This window comes from Carlito syrichta, unplaced genomic scaffold, assembly GCF_000164805.1.
Source record: "Carlito syrichta isolate Samal-C Ts95f unplaced genomic scaffold, Tarsius_syrichta-2.0.1 Scaffold75492, whole genome shotgun sequence".
Lineage (NCBI taxonomy): Eukaryota > Metazoa > Chordata > Mammalia > Primates > Tarsiidae > Carlito > Carlito syrichta.
Window position 1 is genome coordinate 216,769 of NW_007019588.1, and position 22,289 is coordinate 239,057.

Here is a 22,289-nt window from a genome sequence, read left to right on the forward strand (position 1 = left end):
ATGTTTGTCTTGTACCTTCACATCCTGCTGAGATCTACTGGGATGACTGTGTCTGATCTGAGAAACAGTCAAACAGTCCAGATGTGTGACCGTTGCAGGGCAGTAAGATGGCACCATGGCCAACAGAACAGGCCCTAGCATGGCCCCACCTGGTCTGCATTCTGGCATCATTCTGAGTAACACCAGCTTTCTCAGGCACGTTGTTAAGCCTCTAATTACTTTTCATTGTAAAATCTCATTTTAAAAACAGAGATGATATTTCAGAGTTCAATTTACAAAATATTGGTGTATCTTATAATCAATGCCCCTCAGATTCAGTGAAATATGATAAAACCCTCCACACAGGACTGTTGAATATTGAGTGGATTAATGCATATACTTTAAATAAACAATATGTAGCACAAAATAAGCACAATATAAAATTACAAATACAGCAATGAAATACAATGCAAAATTAATTACAAAAAAAGAATTAGCTGGGCTCGGTGACTCAGCCTGTAATTCTGCGCCTCTGGGAGGCTGAGGTGAGTGGATTGCCTGAGCCCGCAGGTTCGAGACCCGCCTGGGCAGTGAGACCTCATCTCTACAATAAATAAAAATATCAGCCAGGCGTGGTAGCGCGTGCCTGTAATTCCGGCTACTTGGAAGGCTGAGGTGGAAGGATTGCCGGAGCCCAGCAGGTCGAGGCTGTGGTGGCCGGGAGCAGCCACTGCACTCCAGTCTGGGCGACAGAGTGAGACTCCAAATCAAAAAAAAAGAATTAAATTTAGAACAAAAATTTATTAAAAATAATTTAAATAAAATTATACACAAAACCCACTGGTAAAAGTTCCTTGATAGAGTGAACAGGAAGAAAGACATGCTTGGACTAGGTGAGCACGAACACGCCAGGGAGTGGTAGAGAGTCGTCAACTCATATTAATTCCATTAACAAATATTTATTGAATACCCATGAGTTGGATACTCTTCTAGGTATTAGGGATGCAACAGTCGTAAAAATCTTCTCCCTTGAAAGATTTTAGAGACTAGCAGAGGAGATAGAAGTTAATTAAATAATGCATCCAAGAATGCAAATTTTTAATCGTTAGCAATTTCTACAAAGGAAAGTCACAGTGGTGCAATGAACCTAAGATGAGGGGATTTGGCTGAGTTAGAGAACTCTGGAAAGGCTAAGCTGAAGTCAGAAGAATGAGGAGTTCACTGGTGAGGTGGGTGGCAGAGCATTGCAAGCAGAGTGAACAGCCTGTGCCAAGCTTCTGTGGGAGGAGGGACCCTCGACACACATTGTTCTGAAAATAGACTGGTGGAGAGTGGAAAAGTCAGTCTGGGAAGAGGAAGTCAGAGAAGCAGTTGGGGGGCAGCTGGCCATGACGGGGAAAACAAAGGAGAAACAAATCCTGCCCTTGTAATTTTGCAAAGAACAAGCAAGGCATGAGACAGGCAGGTCTTGCTGTGTCTCCTCAAGGAGGCTCAGCAACTGTTCAGAACCCTCCTTCTACCCTGGACCCTCCTTCCTTGTGCAAGTCTCTCACATTCTTATTGTGGGAAGAAAAGAATAACCTTGAGTTGCGTTTTTATAAATGGAAAAGGTATGTAGGCTTCTATTTCTGGCATTCATTTTGCGAAATATGACAGAAATATTTTAACCCAAATAGAAGCCACAATTCCTCAGTTCCAATATGTCTATATGAGATGGGTCCTCACAGCCTCTGCTTTGAGGCTTTTTCTTCTCAGTATCCTGACATCTCTATACCAGCTCCTCTATTTATCTGGCATGAGCCCTCTTATTTTCACAGACATGCTAGAGGTCCCCTTGTGGAAAAGAACACCTTACTGGAGGAAGTTGAAGTAGCAGAGTTGTTCATTCTAAGAAAGAACTTATAGGAGGAGGTCTAAAAGGGAAGGACTATTTTGTCCTTTATTGTAAGGTGTCTTAGGGAAAAATAGAAAGGGGGAAGAATAAGAAGGAAGAGAAGATACAGAAAATTCATAATTATATACGCATACACACAAACATACATGCATACCTATATACATATATACTCTTGATTATAAAAGTAAAGATATCAAATAGCTTATAGATACTGATTGGAGTGTGGATCTGGGACTGACCTTTAGTGGAGTAGGCAGGAAAAAGGTCAGATACAACAAGTGATTTCCCCACTGGGACACTCAGGGGAGGACTTCACAGTGGTTAAATTGAGGACTCTGAGTGTGACAACACAAGTTTGAATTACTTAGTATCTCTTTGTCCATGTTCCATAATCTATAATGGGAATATCTGTAATATAATTCATCGAATTACTGTGTTTAAAAGCACTTAAAACAATGCCTCACATATAGAAAATACTATATAATAGTAATAAATTTTCCCATTATTAAGGCTTAACCAGAGGCACCAGGGACTTGAAAAAGTTTTCTTTGGTTTAATAGCTGTAGGTTGTTTGGTTTTGATAACACAGATTTCTTTTTGAATTATTTGCATCAATGAAGAAAAAATGTTCAATTAATATATCTTGATTAAGGAACGATATCACATATTTTAACTACAAACCACTATGTTAAATGCTTTTATGAATATGACCTCATTGAATCTTCACTCTTTAAAGTAGATATTATCAGCATACCCATTTTATAGTTGAGAAACCTGAGAATCCATGTTTAAATAGATTTCAGCAGAAGAGTCTAGTTTTAAATATAAATCTGAAACATAGTCAGCACTTTTAAAAAGTATTTTATAGAATTAATGGTTAAGAGTTTGTTTCTGAACCAGGATAACTGTATTTACATCCTACATTCTCAAATTACTAGTTGAGTAAAGACAGGGAATTTCATGTCTCCGAGTCCCATTTTTCTCATCTGTAAAGTGGAGATAATAACTGGTTTATGAGTTTGTTATAAGGATGAATTGCAAATATACAAAGAAATTAATATAATTGTTAATACATACTACACAGTACATATAAAAGCATATATGGTGCGTGTGTGCCATAAACCTATTTGTTTCTTCTTGATTTTAAGATCTCCCTTCTTGCTTGGATAGAACAGTTCTGTAGCCCTCAGTAGGGCTTCAAAGATTATTGTGATTAACATTCCTTTGCACTAATCTTATAGTATGTCATCAAAATATCTCTAAAATAGATTTCAAGTAATGAGTAAAATTTGAAGAAGACATAGTAATGTCATTTTGATATTGAATAGCTGATATTTTACTCCTCTGTTTCTTTCACGACTGTATTTTTTGTATTTACATAAAAGAAATAAAATAGCAGGTAGCATCGTTATCATCATCATCATTATCACCACCACCACCATCCCTATACCAAGCATTACTGAATACTTACTACATGCCAGGAAATGTGTTCTATGTTTTATATACTTTATCATATTACTCACAAAAATTCCATAAGGTAACTCATTTATCCACACTAGATGGTCAGAAAATTAGGGCAAAGGGAAACAAATTTACTCCATATTACTATGACTGGTAATGTCTTAAGCACTAATATCCCAGTGTGTGTGTGTGTGTGTGTGTGTGTGTGTGTGTGTGTGTGTGTGTGTGTGTAAGTTTCCAAGTGCTAATGTAAGCCTACATAAACTATAAGAATTTTTGTAATAGGTTTGATTCTTAAGAGCAAAAATTGTGCTTTCTATATTTTGTGAACTTCAAAAGTAGTTAGTGTTGGATATTATATTACTACAGGAGACCATGACATATTTGAACTACCTATTATCCAATTCTCTTTTGCTTGAGTTGTCCATAACTTGCTGGGATTGTTAGATGGTCCCAATTCTCCTACTACTTCAGAACACTTCCAGTAAGGGCAGACATCTTAAGTGTTCACTGAATGTTAATTAAATGAGTAAATGGATTAAATTAAGTTCCAGCTGCATGGGTGTAGCTGCAGGGTTTGTATATAAATGACACTTTTAAATGATTGGTTTTATTGCAAATAAAATGGACAATTCTAGAGACATTCTTTTTTTCTAGAACATCAAGAAATAAGAAGAAAACACAGATTCATGGTTTACCATTATCTCCTTTAATATCAGACCCCATAATTCTTTTTGGATGTGCTGGGAGATCTGGTAAGAAAGGTGGGAAGCAGAAGGGCCATGGAAGCACCTTTATTTGCTAGAACACAAGCTGTGGATTGCATTCTAATGAAAAAAGAATTCCAGATGGTTTCACTAAAAAAAAAAAAAAAAAAAAAAAAAAGAATGCTGGGGCCTGGGTGAAGGTTCATGTCCGCAATGTACTTTGATTGATCTCATTTTCCTATTGTCAAATTCATTCTTTTCCAGGAAGAATGGGCCCATTAGAGATTTAGCAAAAAAGCACTGACTATGAAGAAAATATTAGTCTCTTTGTTCAAATTCAGATATATAGTTATATAAATAATTTTTTTCTATAGAATCAAAATGGTAAGTACCCATATTCTTGACTACGGATACAAAGTGGTATCTCTCCTCATTAAGTTTGAAAAGATCATATGAAAGAATGTATGTAGAATTGTTTTGAAAATAGTAGTCTTTCATGTATAAAAACCTTATGAAAGAATCTTGAAAATTCAGACACAAGAGAGACACAATCTAGACTTCCTTTTTAGTTACAGACACTTGTTTTCAAATGATATCTTGCATAACCTCAATTAAATGATAAATAAAGTGTATAGCTGCTTAAGTTCCAGCCGGGGAGCTTTTACCTGCGGTCAGAGGCAAACAGATGGACAGAAGACAAGAAACCTCTAATATATGCCAGCAGTTTACAATGTGACAGTTATCTGACTTAATTTATATTTTACTTTGACTGAAGATTCAAAACAATTTAAACTGGAATTCCTCCTTTCGGAGGGTCAAATAATCTTTGGCCCTTGCCATTTTCTGTGGTCAGCCAAGGGTTGATGCTCATATTTATAAAGATATTTGAATTTTGGCCCTTGATACAGACCTTTTACAACTCCAAATGCTTTTTAACTGGAATTATTTTTAGAGTAGCTGTTTTCTGTTTCTCCTTCCAGAAAGGATTCGAAGGAAGAATGAAGTTGAAATTGTAGGACTATCCAGATCTATCTGAAAATAAATAGTGGAGAAGCAGAGGAAAGTCAAGGGAGTATGACCTGAAGGTCTTGCTCACTTAAGTTGTTCAAGAGACCGTCTTTAGCAGCTTGGTGCAGAAGAAACCAAAGCCAGTCATAGGATACAATGTAATCTAGTCTGGTTTTAGAAAATAGTCTACGCGTAAGCAATAGCAAAACTTACCTCTCAATTTTATTTTTACTCTTCTGATTTCCTTCCCAGTTATCATCTGAGAAATTCAGGACAGTGAATGCTGGAACAACACAGAAATTCTTGTCCTGGCTTTTGTCATTGTTGTCAACCCAAGGCATTGTTGGGAAAAAGGTAGCTAGGTAATATTTGTTGCATCTGACATTTGCCACTCAGCATTGTGGGCCATTCGCACGGATGATCTCTTTTGATCTTCCTAGTAAGATTATCTCTGATTTATTGAGATCCCTAGACTAAGTTGACTAAGATCTTTGGCTCTAAATGTCATGATTTTCTTGCCACCTATCTCCTTTTGTGTGTTCCCCTTCGTCCCTGGTACAGACAGCCCCAAACCCAGTTGTATTTCTTCTCTTGCCATCTCTTAATATTATTTATTCATATCATCTATTTTTTCTTTCTATCTGTATGGGCACCATTAATGATAACTATTCACTATCTAAACCACTTTCCATATTTGGAGTTTCTGTACTTTCAGAGTCTGATTTGACATAGAAAAAACTGCTTCCCTGTCCAGGGAGAGATGCCAAACAATTGCTTGTCTAACTCTCCTGCAAATAGGCTTAGGACATATCTTAGACGCCACTCTCAGTTGTGTGCAAGATGCTCTTTGTTTTGGGAACTAAATGCAGCAAGAACAAGGGACTAATTGGTTTCTCTCTAGTGAAGGTTGTGAGAGCAGACTAATTGTTACATGAAACTAAGTTTGAGATGTGGTTTTGTCTGCTTTACATCAAACCTGGTTTTCCAGCCTTCCCATTGATTTGAGCGTCCAATATATTAATTAATTAATTTAATTTTTATTTTTAAGTTGTGGGGTACAAGTGAAGGTTTGCAAGATAAGTTAGTTACATGCAAGTGAAGTTTGGGCTTTTTCATTTTTTTTTTGAGTTGGAGTCTCACTCTGTCGCCCAGACTAGAGGGCAGTGGCCGCTCCCAGCCACCGCAGCCTCGACCTGCTGGGCTCCGGCAATCCTTCTGCCTCAGCCTTCCAAGTAGCCGGAATTACAGGCATGCACTACCACGCCTGGCTGATTTTTTTATTTTATTGTAGAGATGAGGTCTCACTGCCCAGGCGGGTCTCAAACCCGAGAGCTCAGGCAATCCACTCACCTCAGCCTCCCAAAGGCGCGGGATTACAGGTTGAGCCACCGACCCCGGCTGAAGTTTGGGCTTTTAACTGGCCCTCTCTCTCCCTGGTAGTGGACCAGGTACCCATTATGTTGCATATGCCTCTCTTCCTCCTCCATCCTCCCCCACCCCGCCATGCCCCTTGATTAGCAATCTGACCCTTGTGCTAATGTGACTAGTATTCAGGGCCCACTTAAGAGAATATGTGGTATTCAGGTCTCTGTTTCTATGATAGTTCACTTAGTATGTTGGTCTCCAACTGAATTTGAGTTGCTGGTAAGACCATTATTTGATTCTTTTTGTCTGCATAATATTCCATCTTGTATATGTATCACATTTTTTAAAAATCCAGTTCATTTTTTTAAATGAGCATCTGGGTGGGTTCCATCTTTTTTGCTATTATGAGTAGTGTGATAATAAACATGCATGTGCCATGTGCAGGTATCTTTTTGGTAGAGCGATTTATGTTCTTTGAGAATTCACCAGTGTTTTCCATAGAGGTTGGACTAGCTTACATTTCTACAAATAGTGTAGTAGTGTTCCCTTTTCTCTGCAGCCATGCCAGCACCTGTTGGTTTTTGACTTGCTGATGATAGTCATTCTTAGCAACGGTAGGTGTTACCTCATTGTAGTTTTAATTTCTATTTCTCTGATGATTAGTGAGGCTGAGCATGTTTTCATGTGTCTTTTGGCTAGTTGTATGTCATCCATTGAGAAGTGTCTACTCATGACATTTTTAATGTAAGAACTGTTTTTGGTTTTTTTTTTTTCAGTTTGTTGATTTCCTTGTAGATCCTGGATGTTAGGTCTTTGTCAGATGCACAGCTTGCACGTATTTTTTCCTCTTCTGTGGGTTGTCTCTTTACTCTCTTGGTTATTTGTTTTTCTGTGTAAACTCTTTTCAGTTTGATAAAGTCGTACCTATTTATCTTAGCTTTTCCTAAATTTGCTTTTGAGGACTTGCTCATGAATTCATTTCCTACTCCATTGCCCAGAATGGTATTAACTACGTTTTCTTCTAGAATTCTTATAGTCTGAGGTTTTACATTTAAGTCCTTGATCTATTTTGAATTGTTTTTGTATATGGTGATAGGTAGGGGTCCAATTTCATTCCTCTGTATGTGGCTAGCCAGTTTTCCCAGCATCATTTGGTAAATATGGTTTCCTCTTTCTAATTATTGTTATCAAAGGCTTTGTTGAAGATTAGTTGGTTGAGGTATCATGTCTTGATTTCCGAAATCTCTGTCCTGTTCCATAGGTCTATGTGCCTATTCCTGTACCAATATCATGTCATCTTGATTACTGTACCCTTATTACACAATTTAAAGTCTGGATATGTGATACCTCCATCTTTGTTCCTTTTGCTGAAGATTGCTTTGGCTATTCATGCTCTTTTTTTGTTTCCATATGAATTTCTGATTTTAATTTCTAGTTCTGTGAAGAATGGCATTGGCAATTTTATGGGTATTGCATTGGATCTGTGGATTGCCCTGGGTAGGATTAACATCTTGACAATATTGATTCTTCCAATCCAAGAACATGAAATATTTTTCCATTTGTTGTGTCACCCTTCATTTCTTTGAGTAGTGTTTTGTAGTTATCATTGTAAATGTTTTTCACTTCTCTGGTTAAGTGGATGCCTAGGTAATTCATTCTTTTGGTGTGTGGCTATTGTTAATGGGATTATGCTTTGTATTTGCTTTTCCGCCTGCTTGTTGCTAGTGTATAGACATGCAAAAATCTTTTGCACATTGATTTTATAACCCGAGACTTTACCAAAGTTGTTTATCTGTGCAAGGAGGGTTTTGACTGACTCCTTAGGATTTTCAAGGTATAAAATCATATCATCCATGAGGAGGGATAATTTAACTTCCTCTTTTCCTATTTAGATACCCCTGATTTCCTTCTCTTGCCTGGTTGCTCTGGTTAGTATTTCCAGCACTATGTTGAACAATAGCAGTGATAATGTGCATCTTTCTCTTGTTCCCAGTCTTAGGGGCAATGCTTTTAGCTTCTGCCCATTTAGCAAAATGTTGGGTGTGGGTTTTTCATAGATGGTTCTTACTGACTTGAGAAAAGTTACTTCTATGCCTAGGTCCTCAAGTGTTTTTATCAAGAAGGGATGCTAGATTTTCTTGGTTTTATATCTGTTAATGTGCATAACTACGTTTATGGTCTTGTCGATGCTGAACCAGCCTGGCATCCTCAAAATGAAGCCCATCTGGTCATGGTGGATGATCCTTGAAATATGTTGTTGAATCTGATTTGCTACAATCTTGTTGAGAATTTTTGTGTCTATGTTCATCATGGACATTGGTCCGTAATACTCTTTCTTTGTTAAGTCTTTGCCAGGCTTGGGTATCAGTATGATATTAGCTTCATAAAATGAGTTGGGAGGAATTCTTTAGTTCTTGATTGCCTAGAATACTTTCAGTAGGACTGGTATTAGCTTTTCTTTGTATGTTTTGTAGAATTCAGTTGGGAAGTCATCTGGTCCGATTTTGTTGTTGTTGTTGTTGTTTTGGGGTTTTTTTTGCTTTTTGGTGGGGAGATTTCTTATGACTTGAGTTAATTTCTTGGATTTGTATTAGTCTGTTTGAAGTTTCAATTTCTTTTTGTTTCAACCTTGGGGGGTTTGGGTGATGTCAGAAAGTCCTCCATTTCCTTTAGATTTTCTTGTTTATTTGCATATAGATGTTCACAGTAATCTCTGATAATCTTTTGTATTTCTCCAGGTTCAGTTGTGACTTCATCTTTTACATTTCTAATTGTGTTTATTTAAATTTTCTCTCCTTTTGATTTAGTCAACCTAAACAGGGGTTTATCAATCTTATTTACCCTTTCAAAGCTTTTTGTCTTAATCCTTTCTGTGATATTTTTGTCTTCTATATACTGCGATTGTGATTTTATCTTCATGATCTGAATTCTTTTTTTTTTTTTTTTTTGAGTTGGAGTCTCACTCTGTTGCCCAGACTGGAGTGCAGTGGCCGCTCCCAGCCACCGCAGCCTCGATCTGCTGGGCTCCAGCGATCCTTCCGCCTCAGCCTTTCAAGTAGCCGGAATTACAGCCGGAATTACCACGCCCGGCTGATTTTTTGATTTAGTGTAGAGATGAGGTCTCACTGCCCAGGCGGGTCTCAAACCCTCGGGCTCAGGCAATCCACTCACCTCAGCCTCCCAAAGGGGTGGGATTACAGGCTGAGCCACCGAGACTGGCTATGATCTGAATTCTTGATTTTGCCTCTCCAGTTTTCTTAGGTGTGATGTTGTTATTTACTTGTGGTCTTTCTATTTTCTTGAAGTGTGCATGTAGTCTTACGAATTTTCCTCTTAGCACTGTTTCATGGCACCCCAGAGTTTCTGTTATCAGAAGTTGTTCAGTAGCATGTGATTTAGTGTCCATGTCTATGTGTGTTTTAAGGGTATCTTGTTGGTGGTGTTATTTATTTTTATTCCACTGTGATATAAAAAGCTGCATGGTACTATTTTGATCTTTCAAAATTTGTTCATGCTTGATTTGCGTTTGATGTGGGAATGATTGATCTTGGAGTATGTTCCATGTGTTGATGAGCAGACTGTATACTCTGTAGTCACTGGATGAGGTGTTCTGTAGATGTCTATCAAATTCATTTGATCAAGGGTCAAGTTAAGGTTTCAGATTTTCTTGTTGATTTATTGCATCAATGATCTATCTAGAGCTGTTAGTGGGTATTATTAGATCTTCATCTATGATTGTGTGAGAACAAATGTTTACTTAGTTGTGTGATAAAACTCAGTTCTCCTGTGTTGGGTGCATATATATTTAAGATAAATGTTTCTTCCTGACAGTTTGAGCCTTTTATCACTATGTAGTGTCCTTCCATGTCCTTTTTAACTTTTGATAATTTCAAATCTCTTTTTTAACATCAGAACAGCTGTCCTTGCTTTTTTCTGTTTTCCTTTTGCCTAAAAGACCATTTTGTAGCCCTCAAATTTGAGCCTATGAAGATCCATTGCAGTGAGATTAGCTTCCTGAAAGCAGTAGACAGTTTCATCATGCTTCTTTATCCTGGATGCCACCCCATATCTCTCTAGTGGCTCATTTAGTCTATTCTCATTCAAATTAATTATTGAAATGTGAGAGCTTATCCTTGTCATAGGGCTCTTGGGGGTTGCTTTTGTATTCATGTATGTGCGTATTTTCATTTTTGTGCGTGCTCTGTATGCTCTGTTGACTCTGTGCTTGCCTGTACTTGCCTGTGATTGGTATGACCATTACTTTTTATTTTCTTTCTTTCTTTTCTTTTCTTTTTTTTTTTACTATGTTCAACATCTTCTTAAGTGTCTCCTGAAGAGATGGTCTGAGGTGGCATATTCTCTTAGTGTTTGGATGTACGACAATGATTTTAGTTCTTCATCCTTGATGATGCTTAGCTTGGTGGAGTAGGAAATTACTGGCTGGAATTACTTATCTTCAAGAGCATTAAAGATTGGACACCAGTCTCTTCCAGCTTGTAGTATTTCTGTAGATAAGTCTGGAACAATTCTGATGATTCTTCCCCACTAGTTAGTCTGACTTTTCTCTCTTGCAGTCTTTAGGACTTTCTTCTTTCATGCTTACTTTGTGGAGGCAGATTACTATGTGTCTTGGGGATGGTCTTCTCATGTGATACATTGCAGAGAAGAAAGAGAAGCCTGCATATCTTGTGCTTGAATGGTCACCTCTCTAGCACAATGTGGGAAATTTTTTTGGATAACCTCATGGAATACTTGCTCCATGATGTTCTCAGTTTCCCTTTCTACTTCAGGAATATCAGTCAGACATAGGTTTGTCTTCTTTTTGAGTTTTTCTCCTATGTTTTTGACAGACAGGGTTAATCCATATTTTGCAATTCAAACTCTGAGATTCTTTCTTCTGCCTGGTTATACTACCTCTTATGTTTGTTGTTGTGTTTTTGATGTCCAGGATAAGTTTTTCATTTCCTTTATTTCAGAATGAGTTATTCTGATTTTGGCTGACTTTGTTTTTACTTCCTGTATGGCTTTGGTGAGTTTTGCTTCTAGTTTCTCTTGGTTCTTTCTATTTATTTTAGCTATTCAATCTTTAATTTCTCTGACTGTCATCTGGTCAGGTCTTTTGGGGGAATTTCCATTGTTTGTGCTCTGATATCTCTTTACAGGCAATCTGAGGATTGCCTATATTTTTTCATTGGTTAGCTTCATTTGTAACAGACCTCTCTTTTCTCTTTCTAATTCCTTTCTCTTTTTATTCCGTTCGATATAGGTCACTCAGTGAGAGAGGGAGGACACTTACTTCTGTTTCTTGCTCCACACTGTAGTGAGTTTCTCACAGCCCCTGCTGGCAGCACTCTGTGGAGAGTGGGGATGGATGGGACCCCCCAACCACTGTTTGTGGTTTGTAGCCCAGAAGCCTTCCCACCAAAAAAAATTCAGGAGTCTTTTGTGTCACTCCCTCCCTGCTGAAGTCCACACTCTGCTCTTGAAAACAGTGATTTCCCTATCACTATCACGGTGAAGGGGATCCACCTTGTAGGCGATTCTTCCTAAACTGTCTGGGAAGATGGGCCAGATACTAGCAATGTTCACTCTGCAGGTGGGCCTTCTCTGTCTGGAAGCCAGCTGCCAGATTCCACTGCCAGAAACTGCACTCATGGCTGCTGTTCCAGTATGGAATTTTTTTTTTTTCTCATTCCACTTAGGGTCTGGGCCTGCCACTGTATCCTGACCAGGACTCCTCTCATGTGAGACCATCAACTCACGCACAGCTGGAAGGCAGTGAACAAACCCAAAACATCTTAGGTACACTTGGTCACTGTCATCCACTGGGCAGGGCTTCATTTTCTGTGTGCACCTGGTATACAGCAGGGGATGGGAATGCCCAGATTCTCATATCTACCATTGTTTTCTGATCTCTGTGCATTCAAAGAGACCATTGCTGGGTACAGGGTGCTTCACCCATCCAACAGTGTTCAGGATGTCTCTGTAAATTGACAGCATGGTCCCTACTCCCTGCCTTGATCAGTGAGAGCAGCACCAGTCTGCTGCTCCTTTGTGGCCATTGTGGATCTGCATCAGTCAGACTGCTTTCTGACCCTTGTTGGGAGCTCAATGCAAAGACTAGGTGGGAAGATGGACTTTCTGGCAGCTGTTCACCATTCACACCCCAGAATTTATCCTTTTTCCTTAAAGTGGTACCTCCAGTTGCCTTTTATATCTCCCCCTCTCCAGTCCAACTCCTCACTCAGTATTCAAAAGACAGCAGTTTCTCTGTCATGGAGGGACCCGACCTTTGGGTGCATGAGGTTGACAAGAAAACCTTCCTCGTCAGGAGGGGAAAAGGTTGGTCACCAGATGCTGGTGGCAGGCACTGAGTAAATGCAATAGGGAGGTGAGCTTTCCTGGCCTGGGTACTGGCTGCCAGGCACTGCTTGTGGGCAGCATGCACTGAGAGAGCTGACTGGCACAGGCACTGAGAGCAGAGGTACTTTCTCAGCTCTGTGTGGAGGTGTACTGGGGGTTGACTGCTGCCAGCACTGAGAGCACAGGGTATTCCTAGCTCCACAGGTGTCATGCCCTTGTTGATAAACTGGCACAAGTGCTTAAAGCATGAGTGAGTTCCCAGATCTGCATAAATTCTGGCTGCACACCACTGTGGCCCAACCAGGACTCCTTCTGCATGAGACTAATGATCCATGCATGACTGGGTAGTGGAAAACTGACCCAGATTATTTCAAGAGCACTCACACCCTCTCACAAACATGGTAGTGCTGTAGGCCCTATGCAGGCCTGGTATGCAGGAAGAATAGGGTGCCCAAGTTTCATGTCAGTCATCCAGTTTCTCTTCTCCTTGATTTCAGTGTCTTCAAAGAGACCTCTGTGGGATCTGGGTGCCTCCCCCATCAAAAGTTGTTCAAGCAACCTGAGTTTACTGGTCTATCTTCTGTGTTCCACTTGGTGACAGAGGTGTAAGTCGACTATTCCCCAGTGGCCATCTTGGATCTTCCTCTGCTCAATGTATCCATAATAAACTAATTTTAAATTTATACAGAAACACATACACACACAAGTATACACAATAGTTGGAAGTCACTAGATGGCTAAATGAACACCTTGACCTCACTGACTATACTCACCCAATAGTGAATGCATATATCATAGTGTTATTTTAAATTTGTAACAACTCAATCAGTAAAATATTATGGTTCCATTTTATTCATATATGAAATCAAATACTAAACTTTGAGTGTTCACAAGTCTCATTTCCTTTATTAACCATCTCAATAATCTAATTCTTAAACCCCAAAGACTCACATACCCTGAATGAAACCTTCTCTCCTCTTGGCCTCCTTTCCACACCTTCCTTTGCCTTCACTTTGCACATGACCCTTTATATAATGACCTATTGATTTCTTTTCAAAATCCTACTCCAAACTCATCTCCTCATTAAATTACTTCTTCTCTGATTGACTTTTCTTAAATGCTAACTTCTCCTTTTTTTTTTTTTTTAGCCTATTTTAAGATTCAGATACACTTGCTTTTACATGGCATTTTTATCTTTGAAAAAAAACAGACTGATATTTATCTGTATTTATCCATCTATCTACATGATAGATTCTGGGGATTAAGTGACTAGGTAGGTTTAAAAAAATGAAACATGGTAGGTTGAAAATAATTAAATTTGTTGCTCTTTTCTGTGATAGTATTTTATATCCCATCTTGCTGAACTGGAAATGAAATTGTGAACTCCTGTGATAGGTGTCACTTTCAGGCAGACATTTTAAAAGTTAGCTTGTGATTGCCCATGTTCCCTCTCCCACAAGGTTAACCAAATAAAGGCTAAATCCAATATCAAACAGATATTGAAGTGAAGACAACTGGCAGTTATAGTAGAGATTTTAAACTTCTTATAGTTTTGTTTTCATTGCCAAGCTAGCCATTCCAAACAGATACAAGTAAGGAAGAACAAAGTTAGCAAAGTCTTCAACATCTCAAGAAATGTGAACTGTAACCAGGTAAGTAAAATTCACTTAAATAATGATTCTTTATTGATGTTAAAATTGTGATAAAAAGGCAAAAAATAAAGCACAGAGAGGAAATGAAAGCAAATTTTACAGAGAAATGCAGAAAAAGGAAAAACATATTTCACTCAGAAATGCTAATTAATTAATTGAGATTCATGCTAACTAATGACAATTAAATATAGGCAACGAAAACTTCAGTTTCCCATTGTTATATAATGAATAGTGAATTGCACACAAATCTATTTGTTTGAAGGAAGAGACAGTAGTTTTTCTTTAAGACTTTTCAAGCATGCTTGATTCTCAAAATTATTTAGAGATAAATGATTTCTCCAGTACAATCACGCTCTACCTCCCTGGACAAATATTGAGATTTTAAAAACGTGTTTTTCAGAAAGTTATTAGCTTTTTTTTTTTTTTCCTTTTCTGTTTTCAGAGCATTTTTTGGATGGGGGAAATACAAAAGTGACAAGAAACACGACTATCTCTGTGACAATGAATTACATAAAAAGAAGAGGTAAAGTCCTTAACTCTCAGATCCCTTAAGAACTGTATATCAAATTCTGACCCTTTCCACTGAAAACAGAAAGCAGAAGAAAATGCATAGGTGAGGTGAGGTGAGAGTCCAACATGAATTCTAAAGGAAAGTAAAAACAGAGTCTATTCTCAGTTTATTTTAAGAGTAAAGCCCTGTTCAACTTATTATCCTCTTGAACATTGCTTAAATAAGGAAAATAGTCTAGCTATATAATTCTTTCAACATTAAGCTATTTTTCTATTTTTTTAAAAACATGGCTTAGTTCCAAAATGTATGGGAGTGTGGAGAAGTAAGAAAATGACCTTATTACCCAGAGATAACTTCTGATAACATACTGGTCAATATCCATCCCATGTTTTATTTCCTTTTTCCTTCCCACTCCATTCTTCAAAGAAAATTGTCTCTAGAACCTTTTACTATTACAGTTTTGCCTTTAACAAATGATACCATGGAAAATTTTTCATGTAAGAAAATATAGATTTCTAACATCAATGTGTATAACATAATAATACATTATATATTTCAACTATTACTTATGGATTGACTTGCCCTAAGATTAGGGAAAGGATTACTTACCTTACAAAGAGCCAGATACATTCCATCCCTGTTTTTCAAAGTGGTTGCATGAGTTTATTTAGAGGACAGTGTAGATTATGTCCTAACCTGGTATTAGAGACACACTGGGAGCTGAGTAATTATGTTGTTTATTTATTCACTTATTTTTTTCACTTAAGAAATGTCTATCTAGTGTCTTCTATTTGTCACAGGATATTCTAGATGTTAGGGATATTAAATATCAGTATTTACTTGCAATAAATAAGACAATGCCAACAAAAACTTTATGTGGTATAAGGGAGAGATAAACAGTGGCAAATATTTTGATTATGTTGATAAGAGGAGTACAAAAAAGGAAAAGCTTAAATCCATCTCAGAGAAGAGTAATACAGTAAAATGGAAAAAAGCAATGTAAAGGCCTTGAGGTAGGAGTTTCTTGAAATGGAAGCCAATAATGTCAGAGAGGAAATGAATGAGAAGAGGGTCAGGAGGTGAGGTCGGAGGTCAGACTGTCAATCTTTGTCCTTTTTCTTGATTAAGAAATAATTCACTACAGAATTTTGAGCTAAGGAGTGAACTTATCTGGCTTATGTTTACAAAGGATCACTGATTAAAGTGCTGAGAATAGACTGAATGGAGCAGAATGCCAATTTGGGGGATTATTTCAATAATTCATACCTGACAATATGGTGCTTAAACCAGTTGAAAAAGATGATCTGGCAGAATTTGATGACGGATCACTGAATAAAGTGTAGAAGGCAAGGATCATTGTAAGATTTCTGATGTGAACATCTGAAAAGCAGGACTTCCAGTAACTACTTTCAAAAAGACAATAGGAGGATAATATTCTGGTTAAAGATAAGAAATTAAGATTAGGAATATTTGCAATTTGAAATAGGGTTCAGGCTAGGACAATTGTGATATTCATCAAAAGATGGATGGGATTTAATACCATGAGATAGAATGAGATTCCCAAAGAAAAAATGTTGATAGAAAAAGTTGAATTTTCAGTTTTGTGTCTTTGGCAGCTGTGGGAACGAGCAGAAACTGGATGACAATAAAAACAATGGCTAGAGAGAGAAGCAGAAAATGAGAAACTTTGCTGTCCTGAAAGCCAAATAAATAAAATTTTGCAAACAGGAAGAAATTATGAACAGTGTCTAATTCTGTTGATAGATTTTAAAAGATGGCAACTGAGAATAGATAATAATATATAGTACTATAAAGACATTAACTAAACAAACATGAATTGAGTACCCAATAAATACCAAGCATCTATTATTACTATGGAAGATTTAGGCGTAAATAATATCTGGTTCCTACTTTCAAAAATATTAAAATTGGGAACTGAATATAGATACTCAAAGAAAAAAAAATATTATATATACAGAGGGTAAAATGTTACAGAAAATAGTGGAAAGTGAAAGACAACCTCAGAAAGGGCACATAATTCCAACCAGTTTGATTAGAAAAGGCTATATTTTAAAAATTGAATTATTATTTATAATATGAATAAGATTAGAGAAAATATGAGTTCAGTTACAAGGATCAGTGTAAGCAAATGCACAGAAGATTAAAACACATGACATATTCGTAGAACAGATGCACAGAAACTATATACATCATCTCCTTCTTTATTCTTGATTCATTCTCAATCCATTCTTCATTCTTGTCACAAGCTACCTTTGTGTTAATGGCAATAAAGCAGGCTCTGAACCAAGAAGACATTTATATAGTCACAGTCATTTTGTAAATTAATAACAACCTTATCAGTAAATGACGTATACATGGTGTGACTTTAGCAAAATCATGAAGAGAACCCATCCAACCCAATAATTGGGGTTTTTCATAATATGTCTTTGGAATTTATTGCAATAATTTTTCAATTTCCACAAATTTTTTAACCTGGGGTATGAGAACCTCAGACTTCAAAAAACCTTACAATCTAAAAGCAGTATGCAAATCAAACATAGCCAAAGCATAGAAACGTCTATCTGAATTAGATTTTCCATGAGGCTTTGCAAAAGAAATTCTCTCCTTCTCTCCTTCAGAGACTGGCCTTGCAAGACAGCTCAAAGAAGACCGCTGTCTTTTTCATTCTGTTATTTTCTAGTGTTTCCATATCTTTCTCCAGATGAGAAGATTGTACTTAATCTTCTCCCTGTGGTGAAGATACCACACCTGGGTGGTACCAAGAGGGATCCCACCTGAAGGAAGGCCCTGCTACTGAGAGGCTAAAACCCTGCAAATAATTTATTTGGCCATTGGATGTCATCAGTGTACTACAGTGCACCTGCTGAAGGAGTTCTGTGGAAGGGAACATTAGAGTTAAAAGCAGCATTTTGTTTATTGCTTTGATGGCATATTTGCATATCTCTCAGTTAAATGGTGTGGAAATAGTAACAAATTTCATTTTTATTAAGCAGTGTTTTAAGATATGTACTAGTAGCATTTTTTTTTTAAAGGAAGCTACGTACCATGAGACAGAAAATGGGATTTGACAGACCTAGTCTTGAAATTAAGCCAGTTGCTAATGCAAACAGACCAAATAATCAAATGATGCAATCAGGGCATTTATTATTTTATTTTTGATGATTGAATTGACTTGAGATATGTGATGATTTTTTTTTTTTCTACCACTTTCTGGAATCTGATTCTTAATGTTGAATAAATACAGGTACAACTCAAATACTTTCTCCTTCTTCTTCTCCTTCTTCTTCCTCTTCCTCTTCTTCTTCTCCTTCTCCTTCTCCTCCTCCTCCTCCTCCTCCTTCTCCTTCTTCCTCTTCTTCTTCTCCTCCTCCTTTTCCTCCTCCTCCTCTTCCTCCTCCTTCTTTACCTCCTCCTCCTTCTCCTCTTCCTCCTCGTTCCCCTTCCTCCTCCTCTTCCTCCTCCTCCTCTTCTTCCTTGTCAGGATCTATTGCCCAGACTAGAGTGCAGTGACATGATGACGGCTCACTGTAAACTTGAACTCTTGGGATGAAGCAATTCTCCCTCCTCAGGCTCCTGAGTAGCTGGGAACACAGACGTGCACCGCAAAGCCCAACTTTTTAAATTTTATTTATTCATTTTTTTTTTAGAGACAAGTTCTAATATGTGACTCAGGCTGGTCTCAAACTTCTGGCCTCAAGCAATCCTCTTGCCTCAACCTCTCAAAGTGCTGGGATTAGAAGCATGATCCACCACACCCAAAACACAGGTGTTTTTCTATTTTGTTTTTTAAATTTCATGAGAATACAGCAAAAAAGAGCAAAAAAGAAAAAAATATAAACATCTAGGATAAATGGGATATTATTTTTCAAGTAAAAAGAAAATTGATCAATTCATGGAATTTTTTAGTTATTAAAAACTATTGTTTTACAAAAATCATTGATTTACACTATATAAAATGACACTTTGAGATAGTCTACTATACAAGTATTTAAACAATATTGAAGTATTTAAGCTAAAAATTAAAAATTCCTCTGTAATCAGACACATCTGCCGTCCTATTTCTCCAACTCACATCTCCACTTTTTAGAGGAAGTCATTGGTAAAAGTTTGTGCATGCCCTTTAAGACTCTTTTTCTCTGTATTTATAGGTGTGTTTATGTAACTTTTAAATCATTGTTTAGGCATTTGAATGTAGGTTAAAATATTGCCACAGAATAAAGTTACAGTAATGTCAGGTAGAACAATTAATAGATAAACAATTTTAGGTTTACCCTCACATGTCCTGGTTACAAAGGGTTGGAAGATTTAGAGTGTTAGTAGACTTTATTTTATGTAATCACACACAAGCCATCTCTGTAAGTCTCTCTAGGTCTTTATAGGTTCCAGGGAGATATATAAATACAAGAGACCCAATTTAACAACGAACCACAGTTGGCCAAGAGAGTTTATTTTGTCTTCATTAGGGAGTGCTAGCACTTTAACAAGCTAACAAATTTTAATTTCTTCTCCTCGCTTTTATTGTTACCAGATTTTAAAAAATATTATTATATCTTTGTTGAACTAACAGGCTTTAATGTGGACTAACTGTCTCTGATCTGGTTTTGTTCAGTAAATAAACCATTAGTTTACAAACAGGAGCTCAATAGGGATAGATGTTAAACAATCATGCTTTGCTTTGAGTGGTATTCATTTCAAGAGATTAACAATATAGCGTGCTATTTTTTGGTTAGGGAAAAATACTAACATAAATGCAGAAAATTTTCTGAGTGAATATGCTAGAAAGAATGAGAAATAACATTTTAAAATTATTTTTCTCATAGTATTGACATGAATAGAATATATTAATTATACATTTTTAACATTTAGCTTTGTTCAGGTAGAGATTGTTACTCTGCTCCTTTTATTTCTGGACTTCTCGTACAAAGAAAAAAAATGACAAAAGTATTGAAAAGGAAGCCCAAGAGGAAAGATGAAAGGAATTGAGTTTATTCATTCCAGAGAGAAGCATCTTGGAGGGCAAAGTAATAATGTTCTTCATACAAGTAGAGACTTCCCAGAGACACAGCAGTTGCTCTCATGGGTGTGGTTTCTTCCTGAACAATCCCTGCTGGCCAGGAGGGCACTTCCAAGAAGAGAAGTACTTATTTTATAATTAACTAAGGTCAAGGGATCCACTTTGAAATACTTGCTTGGAGACCTATAAATGAAAATTCTTCACTGTCAGTATGGATAACAGAAAATGGAAAAAAACACACTTTCACCCATATGTGAATAAATCTTGGTTTATAGATTACAGTTCGAAAACATATCTGAGTAAGAGAGAAAGATATTATAAATGACATGAAAAACTACGATTGCATCAGTCTGGATGGCATAGCAGTAAAAATTGATTTTTTTTTTTCTTCTCAAAGTCCTGCCATGTCAATAACTTGATAATAACATTATCTTACATAACTAAAAATGCAGAATGAAAAGTTAAAATGGGAATAAGTGGGGGAGGTGAGCTGGTAATACTGAGTGTCTTTTCTTTTCAGTATTTCCTCCATTGTGATACGTTTAAATAAATTTCACTCAAACTGGGTTTGCCTGTTGACCAGAGTCTCATAACATGATTTTGACTGTGGACCTCTTACCATAAGTCATACACCAGAGCTGAAGGTAAAAGGCATTTTCCTCAGGGTCTACTGTAATGATAAGTCAGGTTGATTCACTGGGTTATTGGGGTTCTCTCCTGACAGAAGAATGAAGTCACCAGGCACCAAGAATTGTAAAATGCATGTGGTTATTTCCATTTTACAGAGGAGAAAACTGAAATCAAGAAAGTGAACTACTGTGGCTTCACTATACAATTCTTTTTTCAGGTGTCTCAAAACAAATGGTGCTTTCTACTAGTCACAGAAAGATTTTGAAAGAAATTGCAGAACATTTTCCATTTTCTCATTTATTAGCCCAAAACACTTATCCCACAATAGTTCACCACTGTCATTGTGCCATTATTATAATAATTATTATCATAATAAAAAAGGTCAGTTAGACCCTAGCCTATGCAGTCAGCAATGTTGGCTTGGAAAATTAGAGATGTTCCCCACTCCATTACCCTTCCCCTTTGTCCAATCATGTATTTAAAGTCAAAGGAGTTTTAATCTGAAAAACAATTTTGAATATCATGAGAAGAAACAAGCATGCATTCTTTATTTTTGAGGTATTTTTTTCAGACCAGTTGCTTTGTTGGTTAATATTTTCTGAAAATAATATGTTATCTATAATCAACTGCTTCCATTGAAAAACATCACCAACTTTTATACTTTTGCCCTGTTGGAACAGATGGCAAGCCAACTGTCAACAACGTTTTTTAAAAGGCACAGAAAGGGAGGCAGGAAGAAGAATAAAAAAGGCTTTTTTCTCCTTTAAGATGTCTTAATTATATTTTTGAAGTAATCTTTTAATGTTAGAAAAGATAACACTTTAAGATCCCTAGAACTCAAAAGTGAAAAATAGGCACTATTTGGCAGAGTTAAAGTTGAACTTGCTAACCATTTGAAGAGTCTAATTTAACTAATTAGTGATTTTTGCAGCTGTCTACTTTTCCTTTCATCTAGGCAAATATTAACTTTAAAACTTTTTTCCCCCCACGGAAGGATAAGCTAAACCATGAATTTTTAAAATAAGATTTCTCAAGATTTTCTCTGAAAGTTAATATCTGGCTCCATATTCCCCTCCTATACTGTTCTATGGGTACCCTAAAGCAGAGTTTTTAATTTTAAGTAATTCCCAGGAATCTTATGTACCCAGAAGTTTGGTAATCACTGTGACTCTAGTATTCTAGATCAGTAATTATCAAACTGAATTCTTCACACATCTAAAGTTCAATGGAAGGTTCTCAGTATATCATTAGGTAAGAACGAGCTCTAGACTATTTGGCTTCAATGAGATATTCATTTTTACATGTTTTATACATTTTGATGAAATTAAAATACAAATGTTCAAAATGACTATCTCCTGTTTAAAATTTTGTCATTGTTACTGTCAATCAATTTCTCTTTTGGTTTCTCATAGAGCATATGTAATATTATGCAATGTCTCTCTCTGATGAGGATAAAAGGAGTAGTATTATTTAGTTTTTGTCCATCTGAGGAAAACAAACAGAAAAAAACAGCAATTATTATCCTGGAACTGGTGTGGTGCTGGAAAGAGGACTCAAACTAGAGACTTTTGTGCTGTGAATAGCTGCTAGGCAGAGTAGATTGATTCTAGCAGTAATCAGCTGTGCTTTGTGCCCTTCCCAGAAAGCAGGAGGCAGTAACACAGTTCCCAGAAGTTGCCAAATT

At 36.9% G+C, this 22,289-nt stretch overlaps 1 protein-coding gene across 1 annotated transcript in view; it reads left to right on the plus strand.

Annotated features, from left to right (window-relative positions):
* The first annotated feature begins 1,431 nt into the window (after positions 1-1,431).
* The window catches only part of LOC103255724, a 108,539-nt gene continuing 87,681 nt past the window's right edge, over positions 1,432-22,289 (plus strand). The window contains exons 1-2 of the mRNA XM_021710106.1: positions 1,432-1,589; positions 14,872-14,952. Of these exons, the coding sequence (XP_021565781.1) occupies positions 1,432-1,589; positions 14,872-14,952 (239 nt within the window). The remainder of the gene's footprint in view (positions 1,590-14,871; positions 14,953-22,289) is intronic.